Source organism: Penicillium antarcticum (assembly GCF_028974205.1).
Source record: "Penicillium antarcticum strain IBT 31339 chromosome Unknown utg000002l_segment0_segment0, whole genome shotgun sequence".
NCBI classification, from domain to species: Eukaryota; Fungi; Ascomycota; class Eurotiomycetes; order Eurotiales; family Aspergillaceae; genus Penicillium; species Penicillium antarcticum.
In genome coordinates, this window is record NW_026695300.1 from 3,619,779 (window position 1) to 3,639,989 (window position 20,211).

The 20,211-nt window shown below is 46.4% G+C and overlaps 6 protein-coding genes across 6 annotated transcripts; 2 read left to right on the forward strand and 4 right to left on the reverse strand.

The window, feature by feature from the left end:
• Positions 1–1,228: 1,228 nt before the first annotated feature.
• Positions 1,229–3,789, reverse strand: N7508_002341 (Zn(II)2Cys6 transcription factor; the record flags this gene model as incomplete). The annotated part of the gene is made up of 2 exons (XM_058460407.1): positions 1,229–3,652; positions 3,715–3,789. 2 exons carry the CDS (start codon positions 3,787–3,789, stop codon positions 1,229–1,231), a joined length of 2,499 nt encoding a protein of 832 aa, XP_058323939.1.
• Positions 3,790–6,052: 2,263 nt separating this feature from the next.
• N7508_002342 (intradiol ring-cleavage dioxygenase) lies at positions 6,053–7,092 on the reverse strand (the record flags this gene model as incomplete). Its single annotated transcript, XM_058460408.1, has 2 exons — positions 6,053–6,405; positions 6,477–7,092. 2 exons carry the CDS (start codon positions 7,090–7,092, stop codon positions 6,053–6,055), a joined length of 969 nt encoding a protein of 322 aa, XP_058323940.1.
• A 2,583-nt stretch (positions 7,093–9,675) lies between these two features.
• N7508_002343 (putative C6 transcription factor) lies at positions 9,676–12,154 on the reverse strand (the record flags this gene model as incomplete). Its single annotated transcript, XM_058460409.1, has 8 exons — positions 9,676–9,839; positions 9,890–10,099; positions 10,160–10,647; positions 10,708–10,866; positions 10,948–11,122; positions 11,174–11,677; positions 11,761–11,882; positions 12,081–12,154. The coding sequence occupies 8 exons, from the start codon at positions 12,152–12,154 to the stop codon at positions 9,676–9,678; spliced, it is 1,896 nt and encodes a 631-aa protein (XP_058323941.1).
• Positions 12,155–13,793: 1,639 nt separating this feature from the next.
• Positions 13,794–14,940, reverse strand: N7508_002344 (cupin domain-containing protein; the record flags this gene model as incomplete). The annotated part of the gene is made up of 3 exons (XM_058460410.1): positions 13,794–14,098; positions 14,173–14,607; positions 14,685–14,940. The coding sequence occupies 3 exons, from the start codon at positions 14,938–14,940 to the stop codon at positions 13,794–13,796; spliced, it is 996 nt and encodes a 331-aa protein (XP_058323942.1).
• Positions 14,941–15,266: 326 nt separating this feature from the next.
• N7508_002345 (uncharacterized protein) lies at positions 15,267–16,995 on the forward strand (the record flags this gene model as incomplete). Its single annotated transcript, XM_058460411.1, has 6 exons — positions 15,267–15,317; positions 15,380–15,941; positions 15,994–16,150; positions 16,208–16,363; positions 16,498–16,583; positions 16,649–16,995. 6 exons carry the CDS (start codon positions 15,267–15,269, stop codon positions 16,993–16,995), a joined length of 1,359 nt encoding a protein of 452 aa, XP_058323943.1.
• Positions 16,996–18,103: 1,108 nt separating this feature from the next.
• On the forward strand, positions 18,104–19,850 carry N7508_002346 (carotenoid oxygenase family protein; the record flags this gene model as incomplete). Its single annotated transcript, XM_058460412.1, has 6 exons — positions 18,104–18,289; positions 18,351–18,474; positions 18,558–18,857; positions 18,921–18,934; positions 19,027–19,140; positions 19,206–19,850. The coding sequence occupies 6 exons, from the start codon at positions 18,104–18,106 to the stop codon at positions 19,848–19,850; spliced, it is 1,383 nt and encodes a 460-aa protein (XP_058323944.1).
• Between the last annotated feature and the right edge of the window lie 361 nt (positions 19,851–20,211).

The following is a 20,211-nucleotide window of genomic DNA, read 5'->3' on the forward strand; positions in this document are numbered from 1 at the left end:
TTTTGCATGCCCTATTACCCGAGGAAAGGCTCGGCCATTACATAGCCTCATAGCACCACCTATCAAAGACATCGTTTGGCGCCGGTGGATTCCATTATGGCTGCCACGACGCCTAGCTTTACGTGCGTGAATCTCATGTCTGCGGTTTTACCATGCCTGTTCGCCTCTTTCTCTACTTGATTCGGTTCCTTTTTATGATTTACCATCAAGTTTCACTTTCGATTCTTTATAATTTTGAAACAAAAGGCTATTTGAACATTTTTATTACACTGTACTAATTAAGTTACTAACATGAAGTCAAATGCAGTGACCAAAATTTCGCCCTCAGTTAGTCGTTCTTGGCAAGAATTGTGTTTTGTGGATCGTCAGGACTTCGGGACCCTGAAAGGCGACAGAGCCGGCAGATATCCAACCCCCAATTAGGCGTTCGGCGGTTAGCAGTGTTGAATTGACGGCAACTGACGACGCCTCCGATTTCTCATTGTACAGGTTAGAGCTGCAGATATTTCAAAGGTCGAGGCCCACCTCTTCGTGGATTTTCAATAAAAACCCTAGCTTTAAGAGGATGAGCGCTCGACACTGATGCTTTTCGCCAGTTTTACGGCCACATAGACGGAGGAGGGGCCACCGAGAGCCAAGATAGTTCCGCATCAGCAACCTTTATGTCCATTTTCATTGCCCCAACAGCCCTGGGTTTGCGATAGAACCAATTTTGACCCATTATGAAATGCGCCGGCAACTCAAAAATTATCAACGAAGGTAACGTCAAACGGATGCAGAAAATCCACATTGTCTTGAGACAGACTATTTTGCAAGTTGAATGGAAGATCTGAAAGATGCTTCATCAAATGCAAGAAACTTCGCCAATTCTACAGATAAATTATATCCTATTGGGCTTGCGAAGTTTGCTCCTGTAGTCTGTGTCGAGTATGTAGGTCTGTAATCCAGTACGAAAAAGTTTACGTACAATAGTTTACTATTACGGTAATGACGCAAATTTTACTAATAGAAATCACTTCTAAATGAATTTAAACGATGAGGGTGCATTCCATGTAGGCATAGATGCGGATCTTGGGTGATATGTATTCAAATCGCGTTCTGATACTTGTGCAATGCCAGCAGCAACAACTCCGCGACGGATGGGATTGAGAATGGTAAAATTCAGCGTAAGAAACCCCTATGTCATGAATACTCAATATATTTGGCCTGATTCAAGTATCAAACAATGTTAACGCCCAATCGGCGCCTCACATTGAAAGGTCCCAGCGAACGGATTCGAATCTGGCCAAGGTTGCGTAATTGGGTGATGCTGACTGACATTTTGTAACTCGAATGAACTATCCTGGCTATGAGAGCTTTCATGAAAAGTACTGTTACCCAAGGATTCAAAGTCGTCAATGCCGCTTTCGCGACTCTTAGACCACCCGATGGCATTAGGGTATGCCAAATCCCCTAAGAAGGCATCAGGATACTCTTTGCAATCATGGTTGTCCGCCATGCCATCATCGATGATGGTAGATGGTTCTATTCCGGGATCGTTGCCGGCAGACATGACATTAGGGGTGAAGATGCCAGTCTTGCGTAGCTGTGGTTTGATAAGCCCCTGTAGGCTTATTGAAGCAGGCTCGCTCTGCAACGCTGCCATGTTCAAGGTGATGACTTGCTGTACAGGAGGTTGCAGCGTCAATATATCGGGCCTGTCAATCGCTGCAGTTTTGATTGTCAATAAATGTGCGTCAATTAGAGATTCTGTACAAGCAGTGGGCGACATACAGCCTCCGTGTGGTTTTGGGAGTACATCGATGAAATCACCTCTTGGTTCCATGATCAAAGACGATTCCCTTGACAAGTTAGGGTGGTCAATATTGGATGAAAAAGCAGAAATCTGGCCAGTGGAGGATCCAACAGACTTCTGACAGCTTTCTGTTGTCGACATCAAAGATGCATGTGGAGACCATGTTGGAACTAGCAGAATCACTTTCTGCATAAAGGTCTCGATCCACTCCACAAAGAGAGATGTGTCTGATGGATTGGCAGTGTCGCATAGCGAGAAGGCTTTCTCGGCTATGGTATGCAGGCTGAACTCGAAAATTGGAGGTATTCCACTTTTGGGGAAGTTCTCCAGATGTTGCGTGATCATTGAGAGTCCTCGACATAGAAGTCTCTTGGCCCCCTGAGTTGCCGGTTGCAGCCAAGGATGCAATCCCTTTTCTCCAGGAATGAGCCGTGAGTATGACCAGAGGAGTGTCGCAATGTAGGCTAAGCTAAGGTACGTTTGATGGGGTAGCGTGCTTGAGTTTCTTTCGAGGTACATATTTTCTGGTCCCATCAGACGACACCCAATGGGGAGATTGGCATCCCACTGCTCGAGATCCATCAACAGTTGTCTTGCAACAGTCTCTCCATTGTGCCCCATCAACAATTTTGGAGCAAGTCTGTTGAGAATATTTGCCAGCTGTACTAGGTGATTGAAACAGCCGATAGCCAGCAGCGGTTCTCTTGGAGACGGACTCTTCACCCCCGATGTCCAGTCTTCTTGTCCATCTTCTTCCAGCAGTCCAACTTGAGCAAGGTCAATTGGTGACATTCTAGGGCATTTCAAGAGGCGGTATGATAGCAAAGAATCAAGAACATAGCAGCCGAAGAGTGTTGCTTTACCCTGTTCTGGCTTGTCGTATCTTCGAATATCACTCGAAGAGCCCAAGCCTATAGTGAACGCCATTCGGATAGCTTGCCCTATAAGTAGCCAAGCAGGCTCCCAGGCCTGCATGTTCATATCCACCAGAGCCAGTAGAAGTAAAGCTTGGATGTGGCCGAGCTCGCAGCGTTCTAATTCAAACGGAATGAGATTTTGAGCCTCAGTTGAGTACTTTTCTGCAAGAGACATAGCTCTCGTATGTTCGATACCCGTTTCCACGCCGTACTGAGTGATAGAGTAGCTAAGGGTCGCCCACAGAGCTGCATGATCCCCAGATGCTGGCGATTTAGTCTCAACTGTGCCTGGTATATGGTCAAGTGTGAATGATGTCCTGAGTATACTGCTTTTGGAGACAACAGGGAACCAGGAGTGAGTCAGGGTAAAATAATTTTTCAGCAACTGTGATGTCTGAGACATCAGTCGTACCGGGGCTGCTGAGACTTCAGCAGACACATATTGGCTAGCAATCTCTTGGGCTGGTTGGGGGCCACGTAAGAGACCGGATTGTATAGTCAGCCTCGGTACAGTAGAAACCCCAGGCACCGCTTCTTCGGTAACTTCAATACATGACTGACTATCCAGTTGATCATCGATGGATCTGGACGGTTGATCTTCTGTTGCGCATGGAAGCTTCGAGGCAGATAGTATTCTTTCCAGCTCTTTGAACAAGCGGCTTGACTTCCATAGCATATGCAAGCTCTCCGAATTTTCTTTTTCCACCCATGCCGACATTAGATTGCAGTGGCGACCGGCTGAATCCGCTGTTTTGCCCAACATGGAAAGTATGGTGTCCTCAAATCCGTCGATATTACATATAGATAGCGCCCAGAGTTTCTCTAATCCGCGTACGTATCCTTCTGGCAGACCACGTTTCTTCGTGCAGGGGCCATAAGCGCAGAATTGACCAGAAGATTGACAAGAAGCGCAAGTAGGGCGTCTGCCATCACATTTTTCCTAGGATTCAAGAAATACCAGTTTGAGCAAAAAGTTCACATATGCAGGTTGGGGTAACTAACTCGTTTCCTGCGACAGCGATCACATGCTCTAGAGACTCTTTTCCTCCGTCGGGCGTTGTAGGAGCCTGCATTCATAAGGAAGGTTCAATCAGACGTATACCAATTGTGAAAAGAAAACCGGTAGCTATAGTGCAATGCCATTGATGTTAGTGAAAATGCTTTTCTTAGAAATCCCAAAGGCTTCAACCGGAGGATACGACAGGAAAACTTACTATTCGTATACAGCAGTAGTAGAGGCACCAACAATTATAGAAGTTTTGGCGGCACGGTCAAGAGAAGAAAGCACTGAGCCTCGACACATTAGTCGCTACCGAAACTTAGAAAGCGATGAGATTCATGGGAAATCAAAGAGACCATCCATAACTAGGAGATATACTTTCTCACACTCATAAAACACAGGGCACGGTGAAGCTAAAAATAGACAGTAAGACAACTGGCCACAATAGGGCTTTGCAACGCCTGTGCACTTGGAAGCTCCCCTAGTGTGTATGCTTTTTGAAATTTTGGAGGGTGAGCCCTGACGTATTACGAAGAACCTGTCTTTAAAATGAAAATTGGACTTTGTCCAAAGCCAATTCACCATTACGGCTGACGGTAATTTGAAATCGCAATCTATAATTGACCAGCTATGATTGTTCTTCGAGCATAACAAATGCAGCGAGACATAAGCACGCTCGTAGTGACCTGAACCTGTTCTTGAGGTGGAATACTAGCTATCGTGGTCCCTGTCAAGATTCTAAATATAAATAATAATACAGTCTTTATAAATGACCGGAAAGTGCTCCCCGGTATCCATCAATCTTTTTTTTAAAAGGAGCTCCACAGCGAATCTGATAATGGATATGCCGACCCTCCAACCACAGCCACACTATTGGCGAATACATAGTCTGTAATCACGCAGATCATTCGTGCTTTGGGATTTAATGGACATCGGTGAGCCCGTCCTGGACTATCGTAGCGAAGTTTTCTCGACTAGCGGGCCCATTATGTCCTGAGACCAAGGTATAATTCAAAACAGTACTCAATCCGGGTTTAAGGATCATCAAGTCCAAAAAGCTCATTCCAAAACAATCGCATGATATTACATAGTGAATGGCTGTATGGTCAGCGGCACATCACAATTCTCTAGATAAATGTTTCTTCGTCCCGCTTCCACGGAGTGATTGTCATAAACCCTTGGCTTTGGTGACTTGAAAAAATTTGCATCGGTCAGAGATCTTCAGCAACAGTCACAAAACAGGACGACTATATTGTATTTATAATTTTGGGAAAATAGGACTTAACTTCAAGTGACAGTAACTTGATTGAGTTGGGTTCTTATCAGGACTTCGGGGAAAGACCGGGATATCTTCCCCAATAGCCGCCTTCCCCTTCTGAAAGCTTATTACAAGGCTGAAAATCTACTCCGATCGCAGGTACAAGGCCCGAACTCGGCCCGAAAATCGAAGACTCGGGTCAGGCCGAGTCGGAAATAGCTTTCGTAATATGGGGACTGCCAATTTAAGGTGCAGAAGTGAAGCAGTGAGAAAATAACCAGTCAAATGACAATATATATGCTGTTATAATCCAGGGTGATCAAGATAAAAGATCTCGAAAAAGACATTGACAATTAGAAGATGGGGAAAGCTGGACATACATCCTGTAGTGCTACTTTTATTACTGTCACCACGAAGGTGAATACCCTCTGCTTCAGCGGTTTTCTTTTTTTTTTTTTTTCAATTTACCTTTCCTGGCTCGACGGCCTTGGGCTGAGTTACCAATGATTTGTTTGGTTCGAGCTCCCGTTATAACAGTGGATCTCCGGTATTAGGTGATTTTGCTTCGACCCGATCTGGAAGCACTAGCATAGAATAGACAAAGATAGTAGGGTGCCAAAATGGCAGTGATGAGCAAGGGCCTTAGTAGAAGATAAGCGAGGAACACAATGCCTTAGAGATTTTGATATAAATTGTAACCAACGAGGACTAACGCAAATTTGCGTACAGGCAGAGAAAAAGGCGTGTCCATAAATGCGTTCTGTTAAATGAATGATTATGTAAGACCAGTCTTCCTAAAGAAGTTCTTGATAGACTGGAAAAAAGCAAGCAATAGTCGTAATTTATTGGTTGTACAGACAGACGGGAAGAAGAGAAGCTTCCAGCCTGCTCAGACTATCTAAGTACTCTCAGGACCATCTTTGATGACGTGGTCTTAGGTTCACGTGTCTCAACAGAAGTGTTATCAAAACATCCCAATGGTAAAGTGCGTGATGGATGATATGATTCCAGCGCACTTGATTTGAAGCTGGCTAACCATTATCAAACATCCTGGGCCATATCCCTCCTTATCTGAAAGGTCTTTAAGATGCGGACCAATGCTCATCCTCGATGGCCGAAGTATCCACCCCGATTGTGATATACCCAACCAAGCCTTTCGAAAGGTCATTCTCATCAAGAGGCAAGACCGAGACCGTCGGGTTGTAGCCATTTTTGGTACCTTTGGAAAACTCCATGTCCACGGAATTGTGGGTGCGGTTAATCTGAGTATGGGAAGAGTAAGGCTCCATTGCCATTATCTTTTCTTCCAGCTCTTCATCAAAGTACAGTTGTCCGGTGCTGACAGTGTTCTCGAAGACTAGTGTTCCGTTTTCGCGGGTGGTCCAGTCGGTGTGCACTTGAACGTGGATATGGATAGCTCTCTCAACGTAGAAACCTATTGATATGGGCATATTAGCTTAGATGGTCTTCTCTCAACTCAGGTGGCGTGAAATGAATTCAACGAACCTGGGAATATAGTTTTCATTTGCATCATTCCGTGCTCATTGGTTGGCCACATCCCTCGAAGCCAAGTTTCCGAGTCGGTATGAATGTCCGTGGTGCCGACAACAAAATCCGAGATGTTCTTGCCTTCTTCGGCCAGAAGATTTGGAAACTTGGTATTGGGTGACAGCTTAGTGAAGCTTGAGTAGCTTCCCGTTGCATTGCAGTGCCAAAGATCGACCATCACGCCCTCCAAAGGACTGCAGGTTGCCATATCCATAACCCCAATATCCAGCCACAAGGGCATTCCAACCTGATCTTCTGTCATATCCTGTCGGAGCATCTGAGACCGTGGCCAGTAGTATGGACCTGCAGTGACCTCAGGGGTGAGAACACAGGTGTCGTTTTGCAGGACTTCGTGATAGGGAGCTTGCGTTTGGATCTGGACAGTGGTGTTTCCAATATGGCTTAGGTCCCTTCTCCAACGCTTTTCGTTGAAGTGAGCGACATGCTGGGCACAACGACCGGAAAGTTCTGCCTTGTGGGCCATTTCAGCTTCGAGGGGTGCAGCATGGGGACCGGGGTGGGCAGCGGCCACAAAAGTCAAGCTGGCTGACGCCAATAGAGAGAAGAATCGCATGATTATCTGAGATGGGTTGAAGAGGAATTTTTTGATGTGGTTAAAAAATTTGAATCTACTTAAGCGCCAGCATTTATAGGCTTTCATCAAACGTACTAAACATATCAAGGAGATGAGAGGAGTGGAAGGAGCCAATAGTCTCGGCAGCTAGTAGATATTCTGGATCAGCATACGCAAACCTCTGAGCCTCAGAAGATCTGGTGGTTACAAAATCCCGATAAGGTGGATACTTTTCGCGCAGGGATGAGAGATCTACCGCTACTTCATAGGCTAGTGAGACTATAATATAGCGACTCTATCATAGGCTATTTAGCATGCAACCAAGGTGTGGACCTTCTGCAGAGATCGTCAAGCCACCCACTATGACCAAGTATTCTTACTATTTCCAGTTTGCTTGAGCAGTATATTACCTTCCATTTCGAGCAGCACCTCTCGTGCTTAAGAAGTCATCACGGCATGTGTTGTCGCGTTATGATAGCAATTGCTGGATAAGTTTTACCTAGGTAGCAGCGAAGAGATTTTCCTCAAAAGCTCATATGAAGCCTGTGTATGTTAACAAGGCGCTCCATTAATAGACGGATATTTAGTAATATTATGGAGCTATTGTCCAGAGTCTGTTGCACATCCTACCGGAAGTGATATTTTCCTAGTGTCTGGTTATCTCTTTCCATTCCCATCCACTTTTCTTCCAATTTACTTGTCTGAGACATCTCCACACACGCTTCTTTTCGTGCCTCATATCGGGTACCAAGGCAGCAGCAGCTAAGGTGATTGGTGAAGGGGACTTGAACGTTCTCACAGATAATTGACGGTGTACTTATGCTGGTACCAACGCCGTACTTGACCCTTAAACAGACTCTACAATCAACGAATACTGATATTGCAAGCACAATTGTTGAGAAGTTGGCCGTTATCTTCCTTGTGGAGATCGTCTAGAAGGAGAGGGTGGATATCGGGGAACATGTTCCGGTCTTTCCCCGGGCCTTTATAATCAAGTTAAATTTAGCAACCTATTAACTGAAGAAGGATTTGTGATTTATTTACCGAGTTATTTGGGCAGCCCTGGATCTTGTAGCGGCTAAATCCGGCAGGTGCAGTACTAAATTTTATGTCAGACATGGTGATCGATATCTTGGAGGCCCCCAATTGCCACGCGTTTTTGAATGAATATCATCTTGACAAGTATGATGAATCTTTGCCCCTTTTCAATAAGTCTATTGTCTTTCAACAATCTGTGGTGGTTTCGACATTTATCTTGATATTCAACCAAGCAAATTTTCGAATTGTGGTTTAGCTACCCGGTACAACAGCTTCAAATTCACCTTTTCGGTTTCATTTTCTGAACATGACGTGGGGTATTCCCAAGGTGATTCATCCCAGGCTGATCCGTGGCACTTTGAACTTGGGAGATGTGTTGGGTTTCAGATATTGAAATGGAAATGGCTCGACGGCATTCTGGCATGGCAGACAGGTCGATATCATAGAAGGAAGACTACGAAAAATTTCCGTGCCATGCGAGATCCAATTAAGGCGTTGAATTGACGGCTCAGATAATGATACATATTGGTTGGTCTACTTAAGAAGCACTTGTACCAAGCCCTACCTCTCATGATCAGTGGAAAAACGCCTGCGTGAAAACACAAAAATAGAAAAGATAAAAATAAAATAAAAGTCAACATAACCTCAAGACATTGACATTGTTTGCAGTCCTACGACGTGGTTTGAATGAGGTTAGTCGGATAATTTACGGGCAGGGTTTACTGATGACCTTTGCGCTTGGGACGGCCCGAGTGGTAACGTAACGTATCTCATATATGAACTGGACGCAAGCCAGAGGACACCTCCGTCTGAAACGCACCGATCAATTTTGACATTCCTTCTTCAACCACCCACTAAGCCACTAGTTCGTACTCAATCCTCTCAAACTTTAGCTGAAAAGAGGGTGGAATCTTATCAGCTATTTAGGCTATTGAAAAGCAAGAATTTAACTCTATACGCTAAGCAGCTTTGTTTTACAATATCCCGAAGTCTTCAATCTATACGTGTCTTCCTGTAACTACAAATCGAACCGAAACACGCATTAATAGCTATAAATTGACTACTTTAATGATGCATCCCTTCAAACATTGATTCCCTCAATAGTTTTTCGCGGAGTAGCCCCTCGACTGTTACGGACATACCAGGTAGGGCACTAATCAAATAACGTTACACTTATCTAATTGAATATTACCTGAAATATTGCCCGAGAGAATTAAGCAGTTCGCTTGGTAGTAAATGTGGTTCAAAACACCCTTGTCAGTCATTCTTCCGATCTCGGGGTGAAGAAAATGGCGAAACGCAGCGAAAGAAACATGTCATGCCGTTTAAAAAGCCCTTCCACCACACTAGCGCATACAGCGCTTAGTTGCAACTTTGCTAAACAACGCTCTGGGAACTACTGAAATCTTATGATGACATCAGTAGCACATCAGAGCCTCCATGTAGGGATACTCGAATGATATAGGTATTTGAAATTCCAGGCTTTGTTGTCAAATAAATAGAGATACAAAAACAAACTGCTCAGTTTGCATCTTACGATTAATGTCACACGCTTGGGAAAACGTCTTGTCGGTTCAGTAAATCCCATAGATCTCCATCCATCATGAACTCGCCGAACTCCAGGCCCAGCGGTGAAGCCTTCATGTTAGAGCCGGAGCTGTCCACGAGACCAGTAATGTCCCCTGAGTGGGCAATGTCCGCTTCCCCTGCTGGACGTTTCAGTTAATCAAGATGTGAAATTTTGCTCGAAAGCTCTTACCTCGTCGGTTTAGTGCATCGTGGAACTGCTCAAGATAGTATCTACATCGATCGACGATACGATTGCCGCAATCTAGTTTGTCTAGTATCGAGACTGCTTGGCTAGGGTAGGCAGTAAGTTTCTCAAGGTCGTAAGAGATTGAAGTTGTGGCATGCTGGCCATTTTTGCCAATCCAAATAATTCCAAGAAGGACCAAGGCCGAATGGAATGCTGAAAAGACCAACGTTCAGTGTGCAGCCACGGATGATTCGAACTGAATAGCCCACTCACTGTAATAAAGAGAGTACCACCATGCACCGAGGAGGCTCTTTTGCCACTCCAATGGGTGCACCAGTTCGTGAATGATATCGATAATGCTCATAGCAGATTCCATGCAAATTTGCATGCTGTTAGATCCAATCTGTTGTAGTAATCTTTCTTCACCAGGATCCATACCCCCTTTTCCACGGGCATCAAGAAACTTCACAAGAATAGGGCGATGCAGGAGTATGCGCAGATGGAGATATCGAAGAGTGAGAATGACACTGAACTTCATAGAGAAAAATTGGGGTGGGTCGGGCATCTTGCCATTGACCTCACGAATCTTCCTTACTGTTAGAAGTTTAATATGTTGGGGAAGGGCTTTTTCCCAGGCAACAAAATGATGTTCGACCGAAAGGATGTGCCCGACACTCTCGCTGACTGTGAGCGGTGGATCACATCCAAGGTTCTGACCATAAAGCAGGTCAACAATGTTGAAGAGTTGCTTATACAGTAGGCTGGGAAAGAATTAGTACATTGCGGGTTGAGGGCTAAAAGCGTCAGATGTAGGAACATACATGGTGGAGTTGAAAAAGTCCACGCTCATTTGAAAAGTTAGCCCGTCCACAATCGGCATTGGTGTAGGACCATCGCCATTGATATCATTCGTTGGAAGATCGAGCCTGACGAAACTATCGGGTATTGCCGCCGGCCGCCCTAGAGTCATGCTCAAAGTTCTGGTGAAGAGGGGGTTTATAAGCCAGAGAACAGGTTGCGCATTACTGATGGGATTACTGTACCTGTCCAATACTACACACCCATACCATGTCCTTTTTCGGATTTCTTGCTCCTGCGGCGAGAAGACTCTTGAAGCATCTTTAGAATGAAGGCCAAGTTGAAGGGCGGCTTTTACAGCCAGCCCATGAACAGTCCACGCCTGAACTGATTTCTGAGTACCTTGCATGTATTGGCCCATGAGCAACAAATATTGCACTATACCAAGTAAATCTTTGTATCAGCTAATTTTAGTCAGAAGAAACTTACCCACTTCCAAAGTGGTCCCCCGCAACATCTCCTTGCCACATAAGCTTACAGCGCGCTTGTAGAACACATCGGCCGCGTTAATGCGCTGCTCCGCTGGCTCCACGCTAGGAGCAGTGATCTTGACCATTGCAAGCATCATGTTGAGCAGGCCAAGCCACGTCCGTCGAACCTTGAGATTATTTTCGGTCATACCTCGGTACGTTTCAAGGAATGAAGGAGGATAGATATAGGGGAAAAGAAGGCCAGTATCGGTGAAGTATTTATGCACAAGCTGAGAAGTTTCGTGAGGAGGTGGAAGTGCGAAGATGTCTGTCTCTTTTTGCTTTTGAGATGTGAGATCAATACCACCCAATCCTGGTGACGGGGGACGAGATGCATTGACAAAGCCGCCGTCCAACGACATCTTTGCAGTAGGAGAAGGGCAACTAGCCGCCACTGGGGAACTGGTGTTATATGATACTGCACGAGACAAATGACGTAGAAAGGCGATGTTGGATGATGGACCTATGAAAAGTTAGCTTCTATCCCTTCCATTCTACATACTGCAGCTTTCTCCCTCCTTCTAGCAAAGAATATTGCAATCGTACCAAAAAATCCGCAGTCTTCTTCATCGGCAAATACCACAGTGCCCATCGCATCCACCGAATCTTCAATGTCTGCAATGTTGGTTAAGGCTTCTGTCTGGGCTAGACTTGCCGGTGCTTCCAGCCTGTCATTAGCAGCAGCGCCGCCATTAACTCGATGAGATAAGTCGGAGACATGGGCCCCTACGGTGCGTAGACTCTCTTCCAGGGTAATAATCCGGGATTCTAAATTCTGTAGATAACTTTTATTTGTCAACCCTCATTACTAGGCGGGTGATCAAAGGCATTTCTTTCAATGAGCTGATCAGGGTGGCAAGACATACTCTTTCTGGACAATCACGTTGGTCGACGTGCTGGATGGAGTGTAGATGCATTCCAGTCCCAGATTGGTACACATGGCACACTTAGGGCGAGACCCATCGCACTGTTCTCCCTGATTAGTGACACATGCGGGTATCATAAAGCCAAGCAAGCACCAATGAATACCTTAGACTTTCGTGTGCGGCATGCATCGCAAGCTAACGATATTCGACGACGTTTCACGGCGTGGCTCTGTCTGCTCAAATTGGAGTCATTATTACCATTGGCATATTCTGTCCGCTGTGGTTGCTCCATATCTGGCATTAATATTTGCTGCGACGCCTACATAGATGAAAAGCGAGAAACTGCCGTCACCTTCGGATTCAGGGGAAGGATCGGGGAAGGATCGGGCAGTCATGTGATCCAGCCATGATGCCCCACATAGTATGCCCAATGCTATAGGATCGATTACAGACAATATATACGCACAGAGCATGCACGTATGAACTACTGCCAGCATGAAAACCAGAGTCCTGTACCATCAGGGTTCAAGGTTCCGGTGAATTTATTAGACATCCTTCGCAGCCACACACACAAAGGCCGGAGAGGAATAGTGAAATTAGGTTCGGGATGGATGGATGAATGATTTCCTTTAACCCGACCCCTCGCCGAAGTTATTTGGATCCACCGACTCTTCAACGCATCAGTGCAGTCCGCTCCAGGTCAATGAAGAGAAGTACGTACCGATCTCTTACCGCACAGGTTCGCCAGCAAGCCCCTTTGGCTGGGAACCTATGATTCCGCACTTCATTTCTTGGGGTGTCTCTCCAGTATCCTTCTATACGGTAGAACATATTGAAGAACCTCCTCTGTTGCAAAGTAAGCATTGTAAGAGATGGTCTCGATCATTGTGATGATCGTTGGCTGGCGACTGTTGTCTGATCACTTCGTTGGTCTATCGGGAATGAATATACTGACTCGAATCGTCAATGATGGAAGACCAGCGAGACCCTTTGGAGATTTATAGAGATTTATAGATGAACTAGCAGTGGATTCCGGAACAATCGCTACATCTTTGCCGCCGGCATTACCTAGCCCGAGGCGAAAAGGGGCCGTAGGAGCCGGCATTTACCCGAGCTATCCTGTTGGATCATTGCGAAATAGTCAGCTTGGACGAATAATTTCCCACTTTGTGCCCAAGTCCCGACATTATCACTTCCAAAGACAAGCCATCCGATTTGCCTAGAGAGATTAATTAATCCTGATGTAACAGAAAATTTACTGTCAATATTACGAATTGGGGCGTCGTTCTCCGAACATTCAATATTAAGTACGCCATTTCCTAGAACTTTCCCACCCTGGCGCTGAGAAACACATGGTTCTACCATCGGACTGATATATCATTACCTTCAATGGTGTCGCTTTTGGCTAATGTTCGTTTTGGTCGCAGCTCATCAGGATACAACCGCTTGGTTGGTTGGATTTTCTCATTGACCCTGACTCCTCGCCGAAGTTGATAATTACTTGAGAAACACGGAGCTACTCTCGGCCTGGCAGTTACTGGGCACAATTAAATGCCGAAGCGACATATAACTTGCACGTATATTTGAAACACTTCTTTAACGAACGAACTTCCAGTATAGAGTTTTGAACTTGATTCGATACGTTGCTATCGAAATTTCCATGGATTTTCAAACAATGGGGGAAATAACACAGGTCTGCAATCTCTTCCATGCTTAATTAGAAACCAGGCTCTCCGTGTCCATCTGTTCCGTACGATAAAATCCAAGAGCTGTAAGCATTGGCTTATCGTCGAAGCGGTAAAGATACACGGTTTCTCCGTCGCTGGCGAAATGTTGGTACTTGTACCACGAAGGAATGCAGAACGTGTCTCCGGTCCTCCATGTGAGGGTCTCGTCGCCAACCTGGGAAGTTCCGCTTCCTGCGATAACATGGTAGACGGCGGAAGCAGTCTCGCGAATGGCGGGGGAACACGTGGAAGCATCCAACCTCTCTGCGCAGCCCCCAAGAATACGGCTCACTTTTATATCGTTAGCATCATGAGACACGCATTTTCATAGCATGCTGAAAATACATGGAAGAAGGGAAAGATACCTTCGCGTCCGTCTTCTTTTAGGTATCGCCGAGTGGTCCAATTACCCCGATCAAGGTCGAGCTGGGCCTTCATGCGAGCCCAAGGGAACACAAGAGGCGAAGCACTAGTATCGACATTTGCGGCAGGATATCTAGGTTGCTCAAAGTGCTCGACGAAATGAACTGGAAAATGGCGGAAATTAGGCAAGTCCAAACCATCTAGCCAGATCATTGGTCCAGAGCCGTCCTTTCCATGATCGTGCCAATTCCAGGTGGGAGTGAGGATCACATCCCCCTTCTGCATCTGAATTCTCTTGCCGTGGACAGCGGTGAAACCCCCGCTGCCCTCAATAATGTAGCGCATAGCAAAGGCTGTGTGCCTGTGTGCCGGGGCAGTTTCATTGGGCATGACAAGCTGCAGGCCAGCGTAGAGGGTATCGGTCGTGTAGGGTGCGTCTTTATGTTGGTATCAACTAACTATTCAAATGGCTCCACTGACACCACCTGCGAGAGGAAAAGAGTGTTTTACATACCCCTAGTGGGATTGATCAGCATCAATACTCGTCTCTCGGCCTCCTTCTCGGAAATGAGGTTACCGGCCCGCAGCAGGTTGGGACGAATGTTTTCATACTCCCAGACAAAAGGGACTGCTGTTGGGTTGGGCGCAGCTGGGTTAAGCCGAGTCATCTGAGTCCATAATGGGAGGGTTTTGCTGTCCTGGAGATCCCGAAGAAGTTGCTCCGATGTGTCAACACCGTTGGGGGCCTTTTCTGCCACAAACAGAGACATGAGGAAGTACTGTGTTTGGACAATACAATACAATGAATCTGGTAAAGGACACGACACTTGTTTGTAATGTCGAGACTTGAAGAAGATGTGCGTCAAAGGAGCTATATACCACTGCACAGGTGCATCGCGCATTCTAAGATTGGATGACACCGGGTATAGACCGGGGATACCGGGGAGAGTTACTCGTCAAGGGGAAAGTCCGGAGAGAGGGGCAGTGAGAGGAAATGCAGTTTCCAGTGATATAATTGAAGATACCGGGACTTCGAATGAAAATGGGGTTACCATTCCAGTCTTTTCCATCGTTCTCCTTCCTCCTCTGACTCATCATGCTTTCAAACGGAGTCTCGCATAATGCCGATGATGCTACAGCGCTCCGCGTGAGTCTATCCCGCCCGATGATTTGGACAACATCGAATGCTTACTCATTTATGCCTTGCAGTTGCCAACATACCCCAGCAATTGCCTAGAATTTGCTAGGCCTTTTATGACTCCGGACAATAAGATCTCTGAATGCGTAGAGAAGGCCAAAGTGCCTCTAAACATTCTCCTTGTTGGTGCTGGATTAGGAGGCCTTGCCACAGCCATCGCGCTTGCGCAAAGCGGCCACAAAGTAACGGTTTTTGAGCAAACACCCGTGCTTGGGGAGGTGGGAGCCGGAATCCAAGTCCCATCTAACTCCACCAGAGCTCTTTTCAAGCTGGGGCTTGAACCATACCTGAAACCCTATGTGACTGAGCCCGAAACCATTTCATTTAGAAGGTGGCAAACCGGCAAGCTTATTGGCAACACGAAATTGGTCCCTGATTTCACGGAAATCTTCAATGCCCCCTATTATGTGATCCACAGAGCTCATCTTCATTCCGCCCTATGCCAAAAATTGCAGGATATGCGAATCGATATCAAGTTGGGAGCGAGAGTTGAAAGTTATAATTCGGTCGCGGGAAGCATCACGCTTGCCGATGGCACAACTTACATTGGAGATCTGGTGGTCGCTGCTGATGGTAAGTCGCTGGTTTCTTTGTCTTTGGGTTTCTTTTCCTGACCTACTTAAAGGCATCAAGTCTGTTGCTCGTAAAGTCGTCCTCGGCGGAAAGGAGATGGCTTTCCGCAGGCCTGGGTTTGCTGCCTACCGCGCCACAGTAGATGTGGAGCGGGTGCGAAATGATCCCGAGCTCAAATGGATTCTCGAGAGACCGGCTCTGAATATCTGGTATGGCGACGGAAAGATGCACATTCTGTTCCTCTAACATACTGATTTCTATGACAGGATTGGTGATTCGAGACACGTCATGACATACACCATTGGAGCGGGCAAGGCCTTCAACATGGTGCTATCCCATCCAGATCACACGGATCCATCCACATGGGACCCTCGCAAGGCCGTTGACGATATGAAAGCCGAGTTCGTAGGATGGGATCCTGTGTATGTGATAATTGACCCGGCGTTTTCTTTCCCCTTTCCTCCTTTTATTGAGAACCAGAGAATCTAACCATCTTCGAAAGACTTACCAAAATTATTGGCTTGGTAGAAAAAACACTCAAGTGGCCGCTCATTAGTGGCTCGGTTCTGGACAAATGGGTGTCGGACAAACTTGTAATCCTTGGAGACGCCGCTCACGCGATGTTGCCATATATGTCGCAAGGTATATCACAATTGAGACTGTATCCCCGCAAGTCTATAATCCAATATACTAACGCGCTTGAACAGGTGCTGCAATGGCTGTTGAGGATGGCCTGGCTCTTGCCCGGTCCTTGTCGAAGATCGACAGCAAGGAGCAACTGGCCGAGAGTCTTTCCATTTTTGAGAATGTCAGAATGCAACGTGCCGGTCAGATGCAGGAGGCTAGTCTGCTGAATAGTCAGCTCTGGCATTTCGCTGATGGCCCCATGCAAGAGGCAAGAGACGCGGCAATGATCCCGGAAGTAAAGGGTCTCCCATTCAGCCACAGCCCCAACCAGTGGAGCGACCCTGCCACTCAGATGTGGTGTTATGGGTATGATACTGAGAAGGCCATTGATGAGGCATGGGAGAAAAATTTCCGCAAGGATTGTTAGTTGGAATCAGATAACTATAGTAAAAGTGTATCCAATCAATCATTTTTAGATTTTGCCAGACCTTGACTTCCCCAAAGCCGGCTTGTTAGCCGTCCGTTACCTGATGGTAGCCGAAGGGATCTGTACTTTCCCGGGAGCATTCACCCCAGCCGTTCATCTCGTTATCTCCCAAAATATGGCGGAGATATTCTTTGCGCACAACATTTGATGATGCTTTGGGTTGATAATAGTTAAGCAAGTCTTCCAAAGATGCATCGGAGAAGAGTTAGACATTCGCTGCCAAGTCAAGACCACTATGGAAACCACTACTATTGTGTCACGTATCATCGATGGCGAGGATGTTATTTTTGTTTCCCGCTATAGGTGGATGGCAGTTTCCAATCTCAACAACTTCATTTCCTTTCCAAGGTGTAAAAAAATTCTAGCGATACAGGTTGTAGAAAACCGTGCACGCGCTTTCACCACAGGGTCCAATACATCACCAGTCAAGCGACGTGAACTTCTCCTGAAACTGGTCCTGCAGGCATAACTAAAGAAATAGTTCCCTACAAAATAGAATCCTTCCGGCGGGTCGCTGGCATTTTCGCGATTGAGTCTGAAGCCGAAATCATTAAGATTGCCGAGCAGGCCCCTTAACGACCTATCAGTCAGCATCTCTAGCAATCACTATCGTGGGATTAATTTTCGGAGTCTATCGAGGCAGGTACTACCCACATCAACTCGATGATCGTGCATGACGAGCCAACTTTGCCCCACGGAGGATATGGCGAAAGTGACCGGGGTTGATTCGGGTCGAGGGGAATGAGGGAGTTGTGTAGAACAAGTCATATCACAAACATCCATAGAAATATCTGACGTGTTTTTTTTTTTTGTCTTGCCGGTGTATCCCCGACCGTTCCACGATGTATAAACAAAGCGAATCGGATCCCCCGGGAATTCGTTCCAACTCCCCGGTACCTCAATATGTCCCCACTATGGTGATAAGCGCTTGCAGGGGCAAAAACAAAATGTATTTCAGCTTTAATCAATCTCGTTCAACCTGTTGAGAAACATTTGACATTGGTCACACTTCTTAGGAAATTGTTTGCAAGCCATACGAAACCAAAAAATGGCGTCGCTAGCTCCCCAGCATTATCCTGACCACCCTCAATTTTCAGACTTCATGAAGCCTTGCCGATTTGAGGGAGAGGTACAAAACTTAGAGGTGCACGGAAATCTCCCCAATGACATCGATGGTACTTTTTACCGGGTCATGCCTGATCCTCAGTTGCCACCTTTCATTGACAATGATCCAGTATGTCTCCTAACTTTACTGCCTACTTTCTTTTCCTTGGCGCCTTGACTGACATGTTAAGTGGTTCAATGGAGATGGTAATGTCAGCGCGTTTCGCATCAAGGATGGATCTGTGAGCTTCCAGCAAAGATATGTTCGCACCGAGAAGTTTGTTCGCGAGAGGGAAGCTGGCCGCGCGCTCCTTGGTATGACTTTTCCGGCCCATGTGGCATCCATCTCCTGCTCGGCTACACCAGAAATCGGGCTACTAACAGCTGTCTTGAATCAGGAAAATATCGGAACAAGTTTACCGATGCAGTAGAATTCGCCGTTAGGAGTACTGCCAATACCAATATTGTCAGCTTCAACTCCCAGCTCTTGGCTCTCAAGGAGGATTCCCCGCCGTATGCGATGGATCCAGAGACTCTGGAAACAAAGGGCTTGTATACATTTGAGGGCCAGCTGCCCAGCTTGACTTTCACTGCCCATCCCAAGACTGATCCAGCCACTGGAGAACTGATCTGTTTCGGGTACGAAGCTAAGGGAGACGGAAGCCCTGATATTTGCTATTACACTATTGGCCCCGATGGTAAGTTTACCCAGACTGTTTGGCTAGTGAGCCCTGTCTGTGGAATGATCCATGACTTCGCAGTGACGGAGAACTGGGTAAGTGTTGCTCTTTCATACGCAATATTGACACAACGTCAGCAACTAAGAAAGAGTATTTGTCTTAGGTTCTTTTTCCCGTGATCCCCCAGTTATGTGATCTTGAAAGAATGAAGCAGGGTGGAGAACACTGGCAATGGAGCCCTGAGACTCCCTTCTATATCGGAGTGATCCCCCGCCACGGAGCTAAAACTTCCGATGTCAAGGTAAGCGAAATTTTTGCAAATATTGTCTGGTTTACAACTTTCTGACACGCTACTTGCGCATGCAGTGGTTCACATACAAGAACTCATTCCCTGGACACACGGCCAATGCCTATGAGCAAGACGACGGCAAGATTCTCTTCGATCTGGGGCTCAGTGACAAGAATGTGTTCTACTGGTGGCCCGATGCTCAGGGCAACTCGCCCGATCCTAGCAAGCTTCACTCCCAGTTAACACGATTTACGGTGGACCCTAAAGCGGAAGAAAAAAGGCTTCCCGAGCCACAGGTTTTGCATGGTGGAAACTCGGAATTTTATCGCATTGATGATCGGTTCATGGGAAGAAAGTATAGCCACAGCTATTTCGACTTAATGGACCCCAGCTTAGGGACGGACTTTGCAGCCATCGGCCCGGTTATGGGCGGTGGGTATCCTCCTTATAATTCGCTGGCACACCACGACGAAAGCACCGGCAAAACGGAGGTTTACTTCCCTGGATGCACACATCTCGTTCAGGAACCAGTTTTCATCCCTCGAGTAGGGTCTACGGAGGAAGGCGATGGGTATCTGATGGCATTGGTCAACAACTATCGCACCCTATCCAGTGAGCTGCATCTTCTGGATTGTCAGGACTTCACCAAGGCCCGAGCCATTATCTTGCTTCCTTTGAGACTCAGGGCTGGCCTCCATGGGAACTGGGTTGACAAGAACTAGCGAGTGAGAAGGGTTCGATGTTTTTGCTATTTCTTATGAAGACCAAGATTGACAGGCTCCATAGTAAATTTTCCTGGGAGTCTGATTGTGGTTTTAGGTGCCATGCGTGAGATTTGATTCCGTCGAGGGATCCGCAGTTCCGCATTTGAGTACCCTTACTTCTCTGTCTTCTTCGCTGAATTCTTAAATAGCTACTGCAATATACATCATGCTATCCATATTGCTATTCGCACTTGAGCTCGTAACATTAGAAGTTTTCTTGGGGCTCTCATGTCAAGTTTGTTTTGATGTAATTGATGGGTAGAAATAGGCGGTTTGGTAGAGAAGATCTAAGCAGAGTGACCCCGGGGACAGGCTATCT